Source organism: Bubalus bubalis, chromosome 8, assembly GCF_019923935.1.
Source record: "Bubalus bubalis isolate 160015118507 breed Murrah chromosome 8, NDDB_SH_1, whole genome shotgun sequence".
NCBI classification, from domain to species: Eukaryota; Metazoa; Chordata; class Mammalia; order Artiodactyla; family Bovidae; genus Bubalus; species Bubalus bubalis.
This window is the reverse complement of record NC_059164.1, coordinates 97,432,625-97,450,493: the sequence shown is the minus strand read 5'-3', so window position 1 is coordinate 97,450,493 and position 17,869 is coordinate 97,432,625. Positions and strand designations below refer to the sequence as shown.

Here is a 17,869-nt window from a genome sequence, read left to right as displayed (position 1 = left end):
TCATGTGGTTTTTTACTTTTCTTTTGTTAATGTGTATTACACTGATTTTGCATATGTTGAACCATCCTTGTGAATTTGGGGTGAATCCCACTTGGTCATGGTGTATGATCTTTTCTAAATGTTGTTGGATTTGATTTGCTAATATTTTGTTGAGGATTTTTGCATCTATATTCCTCAGAGATATTGGCCTGTAATTTTATTTTTTGGTGGTATCATCTGATTCTGACATGAGGGTGATGGTGGCTTTGTAAAATGTCTTTGGGAGTGTTCCCTCCTCTTCAAGAAGAATCAGTATAAGTTCTTTTGTGTGTGTTTGGTAGAATTCGCCTGTGAAGCTGTCTGGTCTTGAAATTTTGTTTATAGGGTGTTTTGTTTGTTTTGTTACAGATTCTATTTCACTTCTAGTGACTGGTCTCTTCAAATTATCTTCTTCTTGATTCAGTTTTGGTGGGCTGTATGTTTGTAGAAAGTTGTCTGTTTCTTCTGGGTTGTTAACTGTGTTGGCATGTAATTGTTTATAGTATTCTGTTAAGGTTTTTATGTATTTATGTGTTATCAGTTGTGATTTCTCCCTTTTCATTTCTTACTTGGTCTCTTCTCTCTTTTCTTCTTGGTGATCCTGGCCAGAAGTTTGTCAGTTTTGTTCACCCTTTCAAAGAACCAGCTCTTGGTTTTATTATTTTTTCTGTTGTCCTTTTAATTTCTATTTTATTTATTCCCTCACTAATCTTCCATGGTGGCTCAGATGGCAGAGAATCTGTCTGCAATAGGAAGACCTGGGATCAATGCCTGGGTTGGGAAGATCCCCTGAGGAAGGGAATGGCTACTTAACGCCAGTAGAATTTCTTGGAGAATTCCATAGACAGAGAAGCCTGGCAGGCTACCGTCCATGGGGTCTCAAAGAGTCAGACACAACTGAGCAACTTTCACACACAATCTTTATTATTTCCTTCCTTCTTCTGACTTTAGATTTTGTTTGTTCTTCTTTTTCTAATTATTTTAGGTGGTAGGTTATTATTTCAGATTTTTCTAATATTTTGAGGAAGGCCTGTATCACTGGGAATGTCCCTCTAAGAACTGCTTTTACTACATCCTATAGATTTTTGTATGGTTGTATTTTCATTGTCATTTGTTTCAAGGTATTTTTTAATTTACTTTTTGATTTCCTCATTGACCCATTGGTTTTTTTTCTGTTGTTTAGTCCCCATATAATCTTTTTTTTTTTTTCCCCCTCATTTCTTTTCCTGTATTTGATCTATAGTTTCATGCTGTTGTGGTCAGAGAAGATGCTTGAAGTAATTTTTTTTCCCCCAACAAAATTCTTTATTTCACTAGAAATAGCTTTATTGATGAAATCACCAGGAATTTTCAACACAAGATTTAGCATCTTAATATCCACCAAGGCCTGGGCTCTGAGGTTTGCTCTGCCTCTCCCAGTCCTTAAAGGGATTTAGAGAGAGACGTCATTAGCAGAGATCAAGTAAGGTGGTTGGAGGTCCCCCTTTCCCAGTCATTGGACGAGCTGCTCAATTCTGGTCCAGAGTAGGAAAGAGCCAGTATTTCAGAGTAGTCTAATAAGAATTTGACATTGCATTTTAATCTCTCATAACAGTTTCAGTTTATCAACAGTATTGGTCCAAACTTATTTGCTTCTGATCTAAGTGTTTTTCATTTTGCAATTTATTTTTGGTGTCCATGTAATTTTAATAAATAACCTCACTCCTTGTGAAAAAAATCAATTAACCCTGTGCCAAGAAAAATATCTCAAACCTGAATAATCTCATCTTGCTCTTGGAAAGAAGAAATGGGGTTTCCTGCTCTTTTTCCACTCAAGAGATGAACAAGTCTACTCCTTGGAAGTCCAAAAATGTTACTTCTGGCCTTGGAATCTGCAGTTTTTGATGGGCTGATTCAAATTACCTAGGAAGAGCAGCTGGAAGTACTAACCGGGCAGCCTTCTTTGGAAATTTCTTCCTAAAATCAACTGTAGAGAATGGTCCATGCTTGTGTACAACTTCTGCTGTTCCATCTCACAAGCCAGGCTCAGAGGAGGCACTGGAGTTCTCAGGAGCAAGAGCAGTACCAGTGGCCCCACAAGGCAGGACCTCAATAACGCGAGGCTTGTCAATGATCCGGGCTGTCTGGTTTCCCTTTTCAACAATACTGACAATCTGGGCTTGACGACCCTCTCCATACTTTGAAGATTTGATTTCTGAACAAAAGTGAGGTGCCTGTTCTCTTGGCAGACAAATCAGTAGCCCTCCAGAAGTTTCTGCTGAGGTTCCTTGCAGGAAACCAGAGCACTTGCCGGCCTGGCTGATGGCAGCCATCTTGGCAATGCTGGGCAGATTACAAATGACAAAGGACACTTCATTTCTCTGTTCTATATCAATAAACTCAGATATGCAGATGACACCACCCTTTATGGCAGAAAGTGAAGAGGAACTAAAAAGCCTCTCGATGAAAGTGAAAGTGGAGAGTAAAAAAGTTGGCTTAAAGCTCAACATTCAGAAAACGAAGATCATGGCATCCGGTCCCATCACTTCATGGGAAATAGATGGGGAAACAGTGTCAGACTTTATTTTTCTGGGCTCCAAAATCACTGCAGATGGTGACTGCAGCCATGAAATTAAAAGAAGCTTACTCCTTGGAAGGAAAGTTATGACCAACCTAGATAGCATATTCAAAAGCAGAGACATTACTTTGCCAACAAAGGTCCGTCTAGTCAAGGCTGTGGTTTTTCCTGTGGTCATGTATGGATGTGAGAGTTGGACTGTGAAGAAGGCTGAGCGCCGAAGAATTGATGCCTTTGAACTGTGGTGTTGAAGAAGACTCTTGAGAGTCCCTTGGCCTGCAAGGAGATCCAGCCAGTCCATTCTGAAGGAGATCAGCCCTGGGATTTCTTTGGAAGGAATGATGCTGAAGCTGAAACTGCAGTACTTTGGCCACCTCATGTGAAGAGTTGACTCATTGGAAAAGACTCTGATGCTGGGAGGGATTGGGGGCAGGAGGAGAAGGGGACGACAGAGGATGAGATGGCTGGATGGCATCACTGACTCGATGGACGTGGGTTTGCGTGAACTCCAGGAGATGGTGATTGGACAGGGAGGCCTGGTGTGCTGCGGTTCATGGGGTTGCAAAGAGTCCGACACGACTGAGTGACTGAACTGAACTGAATTCTATCGAGGGTAGCCATGTTGAACATAGCTTCCTGATAGCCCAGCTCTACCTCTTCTCTGACGAACACCATCTTTATCTTATTCCATCCTTCAGGATTATCCAGCCATTGGTGGGCATTGACAGGCAACTTGGGTTCCTAAGGGTTTAGTTAACACAAGCACATCCCCAACTGCCCCGCTGTCAGGCAGGATGAATTCATTTGGTTGATATACCACAGTCGCAACTCCACCGATGATAATACCACCGTTTGCCCACCAGTCACTGCAGTCCCTCCTTCCTCGGCAGTATCCCGAAAGCCTTTGATCATGAGTGGTGTAATCTTTTCTCACTCCTCCTCAGGCATACTCTGGCTGACGCTGATTAGCATCAACATGTTGTCACACTCAGTAACGCCCATGGCATAGCGGTCACTCAGCACGTTGGTGCATGTGATGGGCCCCATCACTGTAGGGATCTTCCACCGAGGGGTAAAAGAGGTCAGTGGTCTGCACCAAGGACAGGCCCCCTGTGCCTCAGGGGTATGATGCGGGAATCCATCCCAGTGCTGAGGCTGCGGAAGGGCGGGCTGGGCTCTGCCCTCACCGGGCAGATCGGCTTCCTGGGCCGTCTCTTCAAGGCCTCCGACCAGGCTCCGGCCCAGCGCCGGTCGCACTTCCGGTTGCGTCAGTCCCGCCTGGAGTTTGAGCAGCGTCTCCTGGGGGACCTTGCAGGCTCAGCCCTTCATGCCAAAGCCAGTGAGCCGCCAGCTCCGGCTGCGACCCAACGCCTGGGGCTCGAAGGGCCGGTTCGACAGGCCCCGGCCTCGAGGCAAGCCTGCCGGGCCTGAGGAGCCTTCTCCCCCGCGGCCACCGCCGCCATAGCCTCTCGCCGGCACCTGTCGCTGCGGCTTCCGCCATCATGCCTGCCCGGCAGGGAGAGGAAAAAGAAGATGGAGGAGGAGAGGTGCCTTTTACTTTCCACTCCAGTTAGCAAGGCGTAACAGATATTCCTGCAGAGTGTCTCTCTGGCACAACTCGCGCAGCCCAACTGCCGCCACACCACACGCTCCAGGGCCGCCTCCTATACTCTTAAGTTTGTTGAGGTTAGTTTGTGCCCTAGTGTGTGGTCAATCCTAGAGAATGTTCCATGTGCGCTTGAAAAGAATGTGTTTTCTTTTTCGGGGAAGAAGGCGGTTATAATGTCCTGAAAAACGTCAAGTCTGTTGTATTATTTAGGATCTCTGTTGCCTTATTGATTTTCTGTCTAGAAGATCTGTCCATTGATGTGAATGAGAAGCTAAAGTCTCCTACTATTATATGCTCATCAATTTCTCCTTTTATGACAGTGTTTGTTGTATGTATTCGAGTGCTCCTCTATTAGGTGCATATATGTGGATGAGTGTAAAATACTTTTCTTGTATTGATCCTTTTATCATTATATAGTGTTCCTCTTTATCTTTGTTTATAGCCTTTGCTTTAAGGTCTATTTTGTCTGATATGAGTACTGCAACTCCTTTCTTGTCATTTCCATTTGTATGAAATATGTTTTTTCCATTCCCTCACTTTCAGCCCATGTGTGTCCTTTGCCCTAAGGTGGGTCTCACACTGTAGGCAGCATATTGTAGGCTCTTGTTTTTTAATCCAGTCTGCCACTTTGTTCTTTTGATTGAAGCATTCAGTTCATTGACATTTAAGGTAATTATTGATACATATGTATTTATTAGAGAAGGCAATGGCACCTCACTCCAGTACTCATGCCTGGAAAATCCCATGGACGGAGGAGCCTGGTAGGCTGCAGTCCATGGGGTCGCTAAGAGTCTTGCACAACTGACCGACTTCACTTTCACTCTTCACTTTCATGCATTGGAGAAGGAAATGGCAACCCACTCCAGTGTTCTTGCCTGGAGAATCCCAGGGATGGGGGAGCCTGGTGGGCTACCGTCTGTGGGGTCGCACAGAGTCGGACACGACTGAAGCGACTTAGCAGCAGCAGCAGCATGTATTTATTGTCATTTTAAACTTTGTTTTCCAGTTGATTCTTCTGTTTCTTTTTGTGGTTTGATATATTTTATGCTTGTGTTCTCTTCTTTTTGGTTTTTGTGAATCTATGTTTTCGATTTGTGGTAGCCCACCTTTTTTTCCCCAATTGTGTTAACCCCTTCATATTGCTTTAGATTGCTTCAGACTATAGGCTCAAACACTTTTTTTTTTTTTAATCTGTATTTTCTTACTGTCCTTCCCTCTGATTTTGGTGTCTTTTTTTACATTTTCATGTTTATCTTTCTCTTGTTCCTTGTGTTGATCATCATTTTCACAAGTAGGTGTTTTTTTTTGGTTTGTTTTTTTGTTTTTTTTTAATCTGTGTACTGGCCAATTTAAATGATTTACTTCCCAATTGTGATTTCCTCCTTCCTATATCTTCTTGCTTTTTTTTCTATTTGGAGAAGCCCTTTGAATATTTCTTTTGGGATAGTTTTTAAAGTTGCTGTATTTGTTTAGTTTTTGCTTGTCTAAGAAATTCTTTATTTCTTCTGAATGATGATCTTGCTGGGTAGAGTAATCTAAGCTCCATATTTTTCCCTTTCAAGACTTTGAATATGTTTTGCCACTCCCTTCTGACCTTCAGTGTTTCTGTGGAAAAATCAGCTCATAGCCTTATGGGGGGTTCCCTTATACTTAACTCATTTTAAAAAGTAATTTTATTTACTTATTTTTGGCTTTGCTGGGTCTTTGTTGCTGTGTGGGCTCTCTCTAGTTGCAGCGAGCAGGGGTTTCTCTCTAGTTGCGGTGCACAGGCTTCTCATTGTGCTGGCTTCTCCTGTTGCAGAGTGCAGGCCCTAAAGTGCAGGCTTCAGTAGTTGTGACCCTCAGGCTCTAGAGCACAGATTCAGTAGTTGTGGTACATGGGCTTAGTTGCTCTGCATCATGTCTGGGATCTTCCTGGATCAATTGTTTATCACTGAGCCACCAGGGAAGCCCTATAGTTGACTGTTTGTTTTTCTTTCTGTCTTTAGAAATCTCTCTTTAGCTTTAGCCATTTTTATTAAAATATGTCTTGGTATAGGTCTGTTTGGGTTTATCTTGTTTGGTACTCTCTGTGCTTCCTGTATCTGGATATCTGTTTCCTTCTTTAGGTTTGGAAAGTTTTCAGCCATAATTTCTCCAAATACATTTTCAATCCCTCTTCTCCTTCTAGAATACCTATTATATATAGATTGGCATGCTTTATATTATCTCACAAGTCTTTTATATTGCTTTCATTCTTTTTTTTTTTTTCCATTTGGCTTCCTGTCTGCTGTTTTGATTGGGTAATTTCCATTATTCTGTCTTCATGAAATTAAAAGACGCTTACTCCTTGGAAGGAAAGTTATGACCAACCTAGATAGCATATTCAAAAGCAGAGACATTACTTTGCCAACAAAGGTCCGTCTAGTCAAGGCTATGGTTTTTCCAGTGGTCATGTATGGATGTGAGAGTTGGACTGTGAAGAAGGCTGAGCGCCGAAGAATTGATGCTTTTGAACTGTGGTGTTGGAGAAGACTCTTGAGAGTCCCTTGGACTGCAAGGAGATCCAACCAGGCCATTCTGAAGGAGATCAGCCCTGGGATTTCTTTGGAAGGAATGATGCTGAAGCTGAAACTCCAATACTTTGGCCACCTCATGCGAAGAGTTGACTCATTGGAAAAGACTCTGATGCTGGGAGGGATTGGGGGCAGGAGGAGAAGGGGATGACAGAGGATGAGATGGCTGGATGGCATCACTGACTCGATGGACGTGAGTCTGAGTGAACTCCGGGAGTTGGTGTTGGACAGGGAGGCCTGGTGTGCTGCGATTCATGGGGTTGCAAAGAGTCAGACACGACTGAGCGACTGTTCTGATCTGATCTGATTCTTTCTTCTGCATTATTCATTCTGCTGTCCATTGCCTTTAGCTCTACTTTTGTCTTGGCAAGTGAATTTAAAAATTTTTCTTGCCTCTTTATGTTTCTAGTTCTTTTTTACAGTAATTTGCATTTCTGTCAATAGCCTTTCTTAATTTCTTCAGTATTTTCATTACCTCCTTTTTGAACTTGGTGTCTTTTAGACTGAGGAGATATATGTCATTGTTCCTTCAGGGGAATCTTCTTGGTCTTTTAATTGGGAGTGTTTCCTCTGCTTCTTCATTTTGCTTATATCCCTCTTACTCTATGAGTTTTGAAAAAACAACTATCTACTGTAGTCTTGGAGGGCTATTTATATGTGGGAGCATGCCTGCATAGCTTGTGTGAGTTTAATATTTTTTGGCATGAGGGCTGTTTTGGGTTTGGATGGTGTCTCTTTCCTTGGGACTCCTCGAGTTCAAGTAGCCTGTGCCCTGCCTCCTGAGAGTGTACTCAGAGAAAGAAGCTCCTATGGTGGGCCTACCACCTCCTCACGCACCCCCCAACAATGGCCTTGCTTCTCCCGTGGTCCCAAGCATCTACCCATACTCCCTTGCCTGTGGCACACCACATCCTAGCCAGCCCCCTCAGGCTGTCTGCATGCAGCCAACCCCAGTCCTCTCTCCCCAGAGTCTGAGCTCGGAAACCCGAGCCTCAGTACCCAGCCCCCACCCACCCCAGTAGAGGAGCATCTCAGTCTGGGGAGAGCTGGGCAGCACTGACCGTCTATGCGGGTCTTTCTCTTCTTTTCCTTTCACAGATGAGTTGCTGTGCTCTCCTCCAGGACTCCGAAGCTCCCCCTCTGTCCTGACTGAGCTCCCTACTAGAGAGGGCCATTCCCAGGAGCAGGAACCTTTCCTCCTTCACAGCTCCCTTTCAGGGGGTCAGGTTCCCATCTCAATTCCTTTCTCTTTTCTCTTTTTGTCCCACCCAGTTACATGGAGATTTCCTTGCCCTTTTGAAAGTCTGAGGTCTTCTGCCAGTGTTCAGTAGGTGTTCCATGAGAATCGTTTCACACGTAGATGTATTTTTGATGTATTTGTGGGAGAAAGTGAGCTCTACGTTCTACTCCTCTGCCATCTTGATCCAATCCTGTTATGATGCCCTTTAAAATGTCCTGGATAGGACAGGAAGAATATACTTTTAAAGGGAATCTTTTTTTTTTTTTTTTTGAAGTAGTTTCTTTTTAACTTTCATACAATCCTAATATTCTAGGTCATGTTTGCTTCAGTTGTTTGAGTGAAGGCCAGACTCAGTGCCCAGAGACTGGAGGCATGAAGATGAACAGGACACCTTTTAACCATCCAGGAAGAAGGATCAGGGCACTGGGTTCCTTCTGCCTCTTACTCCATCCATGCTTGGCAGGGATCATGTCTCATTTCAGTTGGCAGCTCCCTCACAGCCAGCACTTAACTGCACATGCAGAATGTTCTCAATAATTATTCATTAGTTGAATTGGCCTAAGCCATTGATAAAGAGAAAATGGAAGGGAAAGCAAGAAGTATCATGAGCCCTTATTGGACCGAGTCCTGTGATTGTTGATTTCTCATTGAATCCTCACTATGACATTAAAAATACATGACTTCTATTTTACAGGTGAGAAAACCTGGTCAGTATAAATGTCTTTAGAAGAGTTACTATACTTAGGTTGGAGGCATCCTAGTGTTCTGCTCTTTGCCTTTTCCCTCCGTCAGGTGCATTTCAGGGACTGGCTTATTTACTCAAGGAGATGGGCACTAGTACTGTTCCCACTTTAAAGATAAGGGAACTAAACTTAGGGTAATTAACTTCCGCCGTCATCAGGTAAGTGGCAGAGCTGGATCCTGCATGTCACTGTGTGCTTCTAAGCCGTAGGGTTACAAAGAGTCAGATGTGACTGTAGCAACTTGGCATGCACAAGTTCTGTGGAGCGCACGGACTCTCAGCCCCACGGCAGCCCTTAAGACTTGTGCGTCTTACACACACACACTCCTACACCTCCCAGACCTACTCTAGTGCTTCTCAGCTCTGGCTGCACATTAGGATCTAGTGGGAAGCTTTCAAAGTACACATTCCAGGGCCCCACCCCACAGGGGAGGGTGAGGCTTCTCAGGCTTACAGGTTTTAAAGAGCAGCCTAGCCTGAGTCCCTTGTGGCTCAGCTGGTAAAGAATCTGCCTGCAATGCAGGAGATCCTGGTTCGATTCCTGGATCTGGAAGATCTACTGAAGAAGGGATAGGGGCTACCCACTCCAGTATTCTTGGGGTTCCCTTGCAGTTCAGCTGGTGAAGGTGAAGAATCTGCCTGCAATACAGGAGACCTGGGTTAGGAAGATTCCCTGGAGAAAGGAAAGGTTACCCACTCCAGTATTGTGGCCTGGAGAATTCCATGGACTGTATAGTCCATGGGGTCGCAAAGAGTTGGACATGACTGAGCAACTTTCACTTTCATTTCAGCCGGAGTTGAAGAGCGCTGTGCTAAAGCTAAAGTTCCCTCTCCTGTCATTTATATTTAGGCTCATAGTCTTGATTAGTTCCTTGAATGAGGGAAATGACTTACATGATTATGTGTGAATTCCTGCAATGTTTTGCCCTGTCCCTCGAACATAAGGAGTGCCAAAAGAGATTGTTGAATACAGAGCAGTAGTTTTCAAGGAAACCTTCATAAGCAGTAGAGCCTAGAGAGGAGCAACAGTTCGCTTCAGATGGAAAGCACAGCTCCATACAGGAATGGCTTATGCTTGGCATTGTTATTTTTATTTAGTGAGTTTAAGAATGAGATCCTTGGGATTGCTATTTTAATATTAATACCACCAATAGGGGCTTCCCTGGTGGCTCAGCAGTAAAGAATTCACCTTCAATGCAGTAGGTGCAGGAGATGTGAGTTCAATCCCTGTGTCAGGAAGATCCCCTGGAGGAGGGCATGGCAACCCACTCCAGTATTCTTGCCTGGAGAATCCCATGGACAGAGGAGCTTGGTGGGCTACAGTCCATAGGGGGTCAGAGAGTAGGACACGATTGAGTAACTGAGCGCACACACACCACCGATAGAGAATGGAGTTGTTAATAAATAATGTTATTTTAATATATAATAATTGTTAAATCCCTCTAATCACTAGGCTTGAGTAAATGTCTTTGGTTAAGATGTAGATATAGAATTGGGAGGCTCTGTTTCATAATATGGGAATAATGGTAATGTGAGGACTGTGGAAGATTCAGGAAAACAAAGACAGCTGCTCACTTGGTCCTCCCTCCAGTGATGGGGCAGCACTACGTGATGCTAAATGAAGCTGAAAACAAACCACACATATTAAGTAACTAACTTTCACAAAGTGCCTCAAGAGGGATGTCAGAGAATTTTACTACCTTGTAGATTTGTTCCTAAGCATCACTGTAGAAGATTCCGCAACCCTTGCATAGATGACTGAAGAGGTTCCAGTGAATTCCAGGATGTATGCTAAATGCCTAGCACATTTGTGGTAAGGATGGTGGAGACTGGTAGACTGTAGCAGTGCTCCTCAGTCTTGTCTTAATCATTGTCCCTCCCCCAACGCCCACAAAAGACCCTTTGTGGGCATATTTTTTTCCCCTAGTCATCCCTCTGCAGATACACTATAAATGGACTTACATGCTGTATGTTTATCCTGTGCTTTATACTTAGAAAAAAAGTAAGATTCCGCGTCCCTGTCCCCCCAACCAGTTGTTGCCCGCATCGGGTCTCTGTTTAAGGTAGTGTTCTTGTGGTCAACATTGGACAGGAGTCTGATTGACAACAGTCTTGGAGATTCCTGGTCGGGAGGATATGTAAACATTACAGGTTAAAATGAAAGTGGCTCAGTCATGTCACTTTGCGACCCCATGGACTATACAGTCCATGGAATTCTCCAGGCCAGAATACTGGAGTGGGTAGCCTTTCCTTTCTCCAGGAGATCTTCCCAAACCAGGGATTGAACCCAGGTCTCCCGCATTACAAGTGGACTCTTTACCAGCTGAGCCACAAGGGAAGCTAAAACAGTACAGGAGACCTGAGCATATTTCTGTCCCTGGACTTTGTGTCCAAGCTGACAAGGATCTGGACTAAAGCCCTCTTGGTTAAGTGAGGATCCCAATGAGAGCCTATGACCAACTTCCTACAGTTCACTGGGAAAGTTGTATCATAGTTCTTGGAATGAGCATTATCAGAGTGGTTCTTCCTTCTGGCCTGCTACACCCTCGGAAGAGTGAAGGAAGAAAGCTGACATTCTTCTCTGTGGGTCTATTGCTGTGTTTATGAGATCCATGGGATGCGAAAACTCAGATAAAGATGGACAGTGGGTAATAGAAATCCATCTTCCCTGTTATTCTGAACTACCAGTAAAACAAGTCTCACTGCCCTTTAGCTCAGTTTTCTGTGCTTTTTTTTTTTCTTTCTGTTATCCACTCCACAGGAAACACCCAGGATGTGGGAACATTGTGACATTTGCACAGTTTTTATTTATCGCTGTGGAAGGCTTCCTCTTTGAGGCTGATTTGGGAAGGAAGCGTCCGGCTATCCCAATAAGGTATGGCACGTTGAAGTCTTCTTTTAGCCTTTTTAAAAAACTTAACAGCTATTCTTCTCATAACCATATAAAAGGAATGTGAGGCATCCTTTTATAAGATTTATATCAAAGATATCAGTAGAATAATTCATTTTCTGAATTTAATATGTGGTGAAACTCCAGGGAGCCTGTTTTTAGAATACAGTTCCTGCCACAACACTTAAAATAACTCATTTGTGTGTGTGTGTGTGTGTGTCTGTGTATCTTCTGTGTCTGGCATATGGTCAGTTAAAGGCCTAGTGTGGTAACCAATTTTTAAGTACTTATGTGTGTTATCCTCATGATGGTAACCAAATATGGTAAGAGTCGTATTGTTGTTACTTTTAAAAAAACTAATGGCTTTTGGAGATGGGGGTGGTAGTTACATAACATTGTAATATATTGGGTTGGTTTTTCTATAACCCAAACAAACTTTTTGGCCAACATAATACTAAATACCACTGAATTGTTCACTGTAAAATGGTTGGTTTTCTGTTATGTGAATTTCACCTCAATCAAAACAAAATGAATGGCAAGTTAAGGTAAGATTCTTATTTCCAGACCTCCATCCATGAGTCCAAATTTGTGTAATTATACTCATGGGGCCAAATACAAACAAGGCAGATCTTGTAATAAACAATGTATTGAAAAACAGCATTCTTGCTATGAGATACTTTGAAATCAAAGTGTATTTATTATTTTTTTAATTTGATTTTTATTTTATATTGGGGTGGCATTGATTAACAATGTATTTGTTTCAGGTGTACAGCAAAGTGATTCAGTTATACATATACATATATCTATTCTTTTTCAGATTCTTTTCCTGTATAGGCTATTACAGAATATTGAGTAGAGTTCCCTGTGCTATACATTATGTCCTATTGTTCAATTAAAAAAAAAAAAGATACATGCACACAAAAACAAAGTGTAATCCATCCAGTTGTGAGTATTTAGTAGGATAAATACCCCCGTCCCCCAGTGGCTTTAGTATCTGTATAAAACTTTCTCCTTCCAAGACCAACATTTACATCAGAGTAGGCGCCCCAACCTTTTTTTTATTCCTCTGGTCCTTCTTCTCCTCCTCCTTCCACTATTTCTTTCTACTCTGGCAGCAAGTAGCATACCTCAAGAACATTTTCACTCTTGCCGTAACTTTTATACTAATAGCCTAGCAGGCTGACCTCCTGCCCATCACCTGTTCATCCCTCCATGTCAGCTTCCTACCATTGTATTGTAGCACCCACTCTCACAAGTGCTCAGGGTTCACCACTGGACTCAGAGTGAAGCCCAAACTCCCTAACCTGCCTTTGGAGGCTCCTCATGAACTTGCCCTAACAACCGTGCTCCCATGTGTGCAGTTTGTGCTGGCTATTTTATTTTCTATCTGTGAAGGCATCATCAAAATCTTGCTCATGTCATTCATCCCCACAAGCAATTTCTAGGCAATGCAATATGTAGGCAGTGATGTGGAATGGTTGGAATTAATTACCCTGAAAGAACTTGATGAACTCTGTCTCCAAATGACATCTTTTCAAGACAGGACAAGGGAAATTGGACAAAAAAGCTTGTGAAATCACTAACAGTTTATTATTCAGAAGCTGTAAAATTGCTCTTAGCAGTAACTTTGTATGTGTGTATTACTGGGTTCTGCGTTCATTGTAAAGCTCTTCAAACTTCCCAGACTGGGTTCGTGTTGCACTGGCATGGCTGCCTATGAGGGCAGAGAGCCCTCTACCTCACCAGGAACACAAGACTGGTTCTTGTTAGGGAAGGTAACCTGAGACTCAGTGTGTCCATTCTCCAGATGTGCAAAAGGGTAAAAGGATGGGATTCTGTGCTCAAAGACGTCCAACACTTCCTGAAGAATATGGAACCACTTGTTCATGTTTGCCCTGAATTCTTTACCTCTGCTTTGGGTTGGTCGTAAAGTTCATTCAGGTTTTTCTGTAACATCTTGCAAAAAAAACCCAAACAAACTTTTTGGCCAACCCAATACTTCAAATACGAACAAAGCTAGTGGAGGTGATGGAATTCCAGTCGAGCTATTTCAAATACTAAAAGATGATCGTGTGAAAGTGCTGCACTCAATATGCCAGCAAATTTGGAAAACTCAGCAGTGGCCACAGGACTGGAAAAGGTCAGTGTTCATTCCAATCTCAAAGAAAGGCAATGCCAAAGAATGTTCAAACAACCACACAATTGCACTCATCTCACATGCTAGTGAAGTAATGCTCAAAATTCTCCAAGCAAGGTTTCAACAGTACATGAACCAAGAACATCCAGATGTTCAGACTGGGTTTAGAAAAGGCAGAAGAACCAGAGATCAAATTGCCAACATTCATTGGATCACAGAAAAAGCAAGAGAGTTCCAGAAAAACATCTCCTTCTGCTTTATTGATATGCCAAAGCTTTGACTGTGTGGATTACAACAAATTGTGGAAAATTCTTAAAGAGATGGGAATACCAGACCACCTTACTTGCCTCCTGAGAAATCTGTATGCAGGTCAAGAAGCAAGTTAAAACCAGACATGGAACAACAGACTGGTTCCAATTTGGGAAAGGAATATGTTAAGACTGTATATTGTCACCCTGCTTATTAAACTTATACGTGGAGTACATCATGCGAAATGCTGGGCTGGATGAAACACAAGCTGGAATCAAGATTGCTGGGAGAAATATCAATAACCTCAGATACGCAGATGACACCAACCTTATGGCAGAAAGCGAAGAAAAACTAAAGAGCCTCTTGATGAAAGTGAAAAAGGAGAGTGAAAAAGTTGGCTTAAAACCCAACATTCAAAAAATTAGGATCATGACATCCGGTCCCATCACTTCATGGCAAATAGATGGGGAAACAATGGAAACAGTGACAGACCTGATTTTCTTGGACTCCAAAATCACTGCAGATGGTGACTGCAGCCATGAAATTGAAAGACACTTGCTCCTTGGAAGAAAAGCTATGACCAACCTAGACAGCATATTCAAAAGCAGAGACATTACTTTGCCAAGAAAGGTCCATCTAGTCAAAGCTATGGTTTTTCCAGTACTCATGTATGGATGTGAGAGTTGGACTATAAAGAAAACTGAGCCCTGAAGAACTGATGATTTTGAACTGTGGTGTTGGAGAAGACTCTTGAGAGTCCCTTGGACTGCAAGGAGATCCAGCCAATCCATCCTAAAGGAAATGAGTCCTGAATATTTATTGGAAGGACTGATGCTGAAGCTGAAACTCCCAATACTTTGGCCACCTGATGTGAAGAGCTGATGCATTAGAAAAGATCCTGATGCTGGGAAAGATTGAAGGCAGGAGGAGAAGGGGACGACAGAGGATGAGATGATTGGATGGCATCACCAACTCGATGGACATGAGTTTGAGCACTCTCTAGGAGTTGGTGATGGACAGAGAAGCCTGGCATGCTATGGACAGGGAAGCTTGGCGTGCTGTAGTTCTTGGGGTCGCAAAGAGACACAACTGAGCGACCGAATTGATACTTCAAATACAATTTTTCTCATTTTGAATATATTAGGTTGAATCGTATGACATTGCTGATGTTTAGCCTACGAAAAGAGAAAAGCATTTTAAATGGCTTAAGCTGATTTATATGAAAGTCATCTTAAGTATTTTCTAGCTCAAAATGGGGGCATACAAATATAAAATTTTTTCATTTGTATTTATCCCTTTATCTAAGTGATTAGAGTTCCTAAATTTTTTTGTTGTTTCTTTATCATTATGGAAGAATATTAAAGTAGTGTCACATTCAGTAGTTCAAACTTTTTCTGTGTTAGTGTAGCTTTGTGAAGTATTTTCATATATACTTGGTATTTGACTTCATGTGATAGTGATACCATCTTTTAACATAGAGAAGATAAGCACAATACTTTTAAAAGCAAAAATATGTATTTCCTAGTCTACTTGATTGTCTTGAAATTGTGGACCCTGTGTGATGATGAACTGCTGTCTCTGCCTCTCAGGTACTACGCCATAATGGTGACCATGTTCTTCACCGTCAGCGTGGTGAACAACTATGCCCTGAATCTCAACATTGCCATGCCCCTGCACATGATATTTAGATCTGTAAGTCTGCAGACTCACATGCATATGTTCCTCTGGAAAATGAAGTTAAGTGGGTCCATTCAATTCAAAGGTCCTATAGGAAGTAAAGTCTAGGGTGTAAGACTAGGTCTCATGGATGAATGAAAAGAGACTGAATTTCATCTGAGATGGAAGGCAAAAAGACAGAAATGTGAAGGTGGATGCTTTACTTTTATTTATCAGAGGGCTTATTGGCAGTTAATAAAAGAAAAGTTAAAATTTCCCCAGATAACAGATCTTGCCTTTAATTTTCTGGTTGGTTTTATATTCAGTCTTGCTATGAATGTTGTTTAACTTTTTTCTCATCACTTTTTGTTTCTTCTGTAAAATTATATTTACTTCTAGTATGTGGTGTAGATTACTTCTTTTTTCTGCTGGTTTTTGAAAGCAGAGACTTGAGATAATTAGCTAAAGGGAAATTCTTGAGGAAGGTAGGGTTTCTCCTTAAGCAGCAGAGGTTTTCATCTTTGCCTCAGGCATGGTGGGAGAGCTTCGTTTAGTCTGTGTATAAATAAGGACAGAGTGTTTCCTGAAGAACCAGAGAGAAACTCAAAGGGGAATGTAGTTAGGCTTGTAGAGGAATGCAAAATGGGTGAAAATTGGAATAATAACTTTTTTGTGTGGCCTAAGATTATTGTGAGATGAAATGTGAGATTTCCCTAAAGGAACTTTCCAAACCTGATTATAATAACTAAGATGACCTTCAGAGCATTGCGCACAGAGTAGACTTTCAATAAACACTTGCTGGCTGACTGATGCCTTTTGAGAGGACAGAGAGGTCCCTGCACAGCTTCATTCATTCAAACAGCTCAGGAGAAGCTTATTTAAGGCTCCTGTGAATTATATGGGTGTCCCAGGTGCCTCAGTAGGAAAGAGTCCTCCTGTCAAGCAGGAGATCTGGGTTCAGTCCCTGGGTGGGGAAGATACCCTGCAGGAGAATGGCAACTCACTCCCGTATTCTCGCCTGGAGAATTCCATGCACAGAGGAGCCTGATGGGTTACAGTCCATGGGGCTGCAAAACAGTTGGACATGACTTAGCAAATAAAGAACAAACAACAACAATTAATTAGAAAATCTGCCAAAAATAAGTCTGTAATATTCCTGCTAGCCCTCGCTTCACCTGTGACCATATTGGGAACTGATCGTCTTTATTCTTAATGTCATCTTTAAAAGGTGTTATTATTTTCTGTGGTAGATTTTTATAGTTTGTCCTTTTTGCTGTCCTAAGAACAAGTGATTCTCACTAGTTATTAACCCTAACCTCCGTCTTTGCAGTTGTTTCTCCCCCTTGTCTGTGTTCATGTTTGTCTTGAATTACATTATTTTCTTTCCCTCATGCACTAAAACTGTTGTCTCTCTTTACAGGGTTCTCTAATTGCCAACATGATTCTAGGAATTATCATTTTGAAAAAAAGGTAAGCAGTGCTCTTTTATTTTGTATATAGGAAGGTTCACCTGAGCCCCAATTTTGTCTGGATTCCTTTTCTCATAGAGGTGATAAGTTTGCTCTTGGCCATCTGCCTTGGTTCTTGGTTCTGTCTGTGACAGTGAGGCCCACTCCTGAGGCAGTGGATCAGGGAAGAGGACCCGCCTGTGTCTTTGGAGGAGCATTTTCTCTGTGTAGAATTAATAGACTCTTGTCATTAAATCTTTAGTACCATACTAATGTGTGAAGCCAGGCTTCCCTGGTGGCTCATTGGTAAAGAAATCTGTCTGCCAATGCAAGAGCCCTAGGTTTGATCCCTGGGTTGGGAAGATCCCCTGGAGAAGGGAAGGGCAACTCACTCCAGGCTTCTTGTCTGGGAAATACCATGGACAGAGGAGCCTGGCAAGCTATAGTCCACAGAGAATCAGACACAACTTTGCAACTAGATAACAACAGTAACTTATGAAGCGAATTGATCTAGAACTTCACTGTCCCACATGGTCATCACTGGCTACATGTGACTATTTACACTTAAATTTAAATATTAAGAAGTAAATAAAAAATATATTTTCTCCACCTCTCTAGTCACATTTTAAATGTTCAGTAGCCATGTGTGACTAGTGGTGACCATATTGGAGAGCCCAGGTGTGGAACATTTCCAGATTTACCAAAGTTCTGTGGGACAGTGCTCTCCTAGGAAGCATACAACATAGCAAACTAAGGAATAATCATATG

The 17,869-nt window shown here is 42.4% G+C and overlaps 1 protein-coding gene and 1 pseudogene across 1 annotated transcript in view; one reads left to right on the top strand and one right to left on the bottom strand.

Annotated features, from left to right (window-relative positions):
* SLC35B4 (solute carrier family 35 member B4) overlaps positions 1 to 17,869 on the top strand; it is a 37,497-nt gene that overhangs the window by 7,765 nt on the left and 11,863 nt on the right. The window contains exons 2-4 of the mRNA XM_006042328.4: positions 11,483 to 11,596; positions 15,587 to 15,689; positions 17,074 to 17,123. Of these exons, the coding sequence (XP_006042390.2) occupies positions 11,483 to 11,596; positions 15,587 to 15,689; positions 17,074 to 17,123 (267 nt within the window). The remainder of the gene's footprint in view (positions 1 to 11,482; positions 11,597 to 15,586; positions 15,690 to 17,073; positions 17,124 to 17,869) is intronic.
* On the bottom strand, positions 2,013 to 4,076 carry LOC102393302 (annotated as a pseudogene).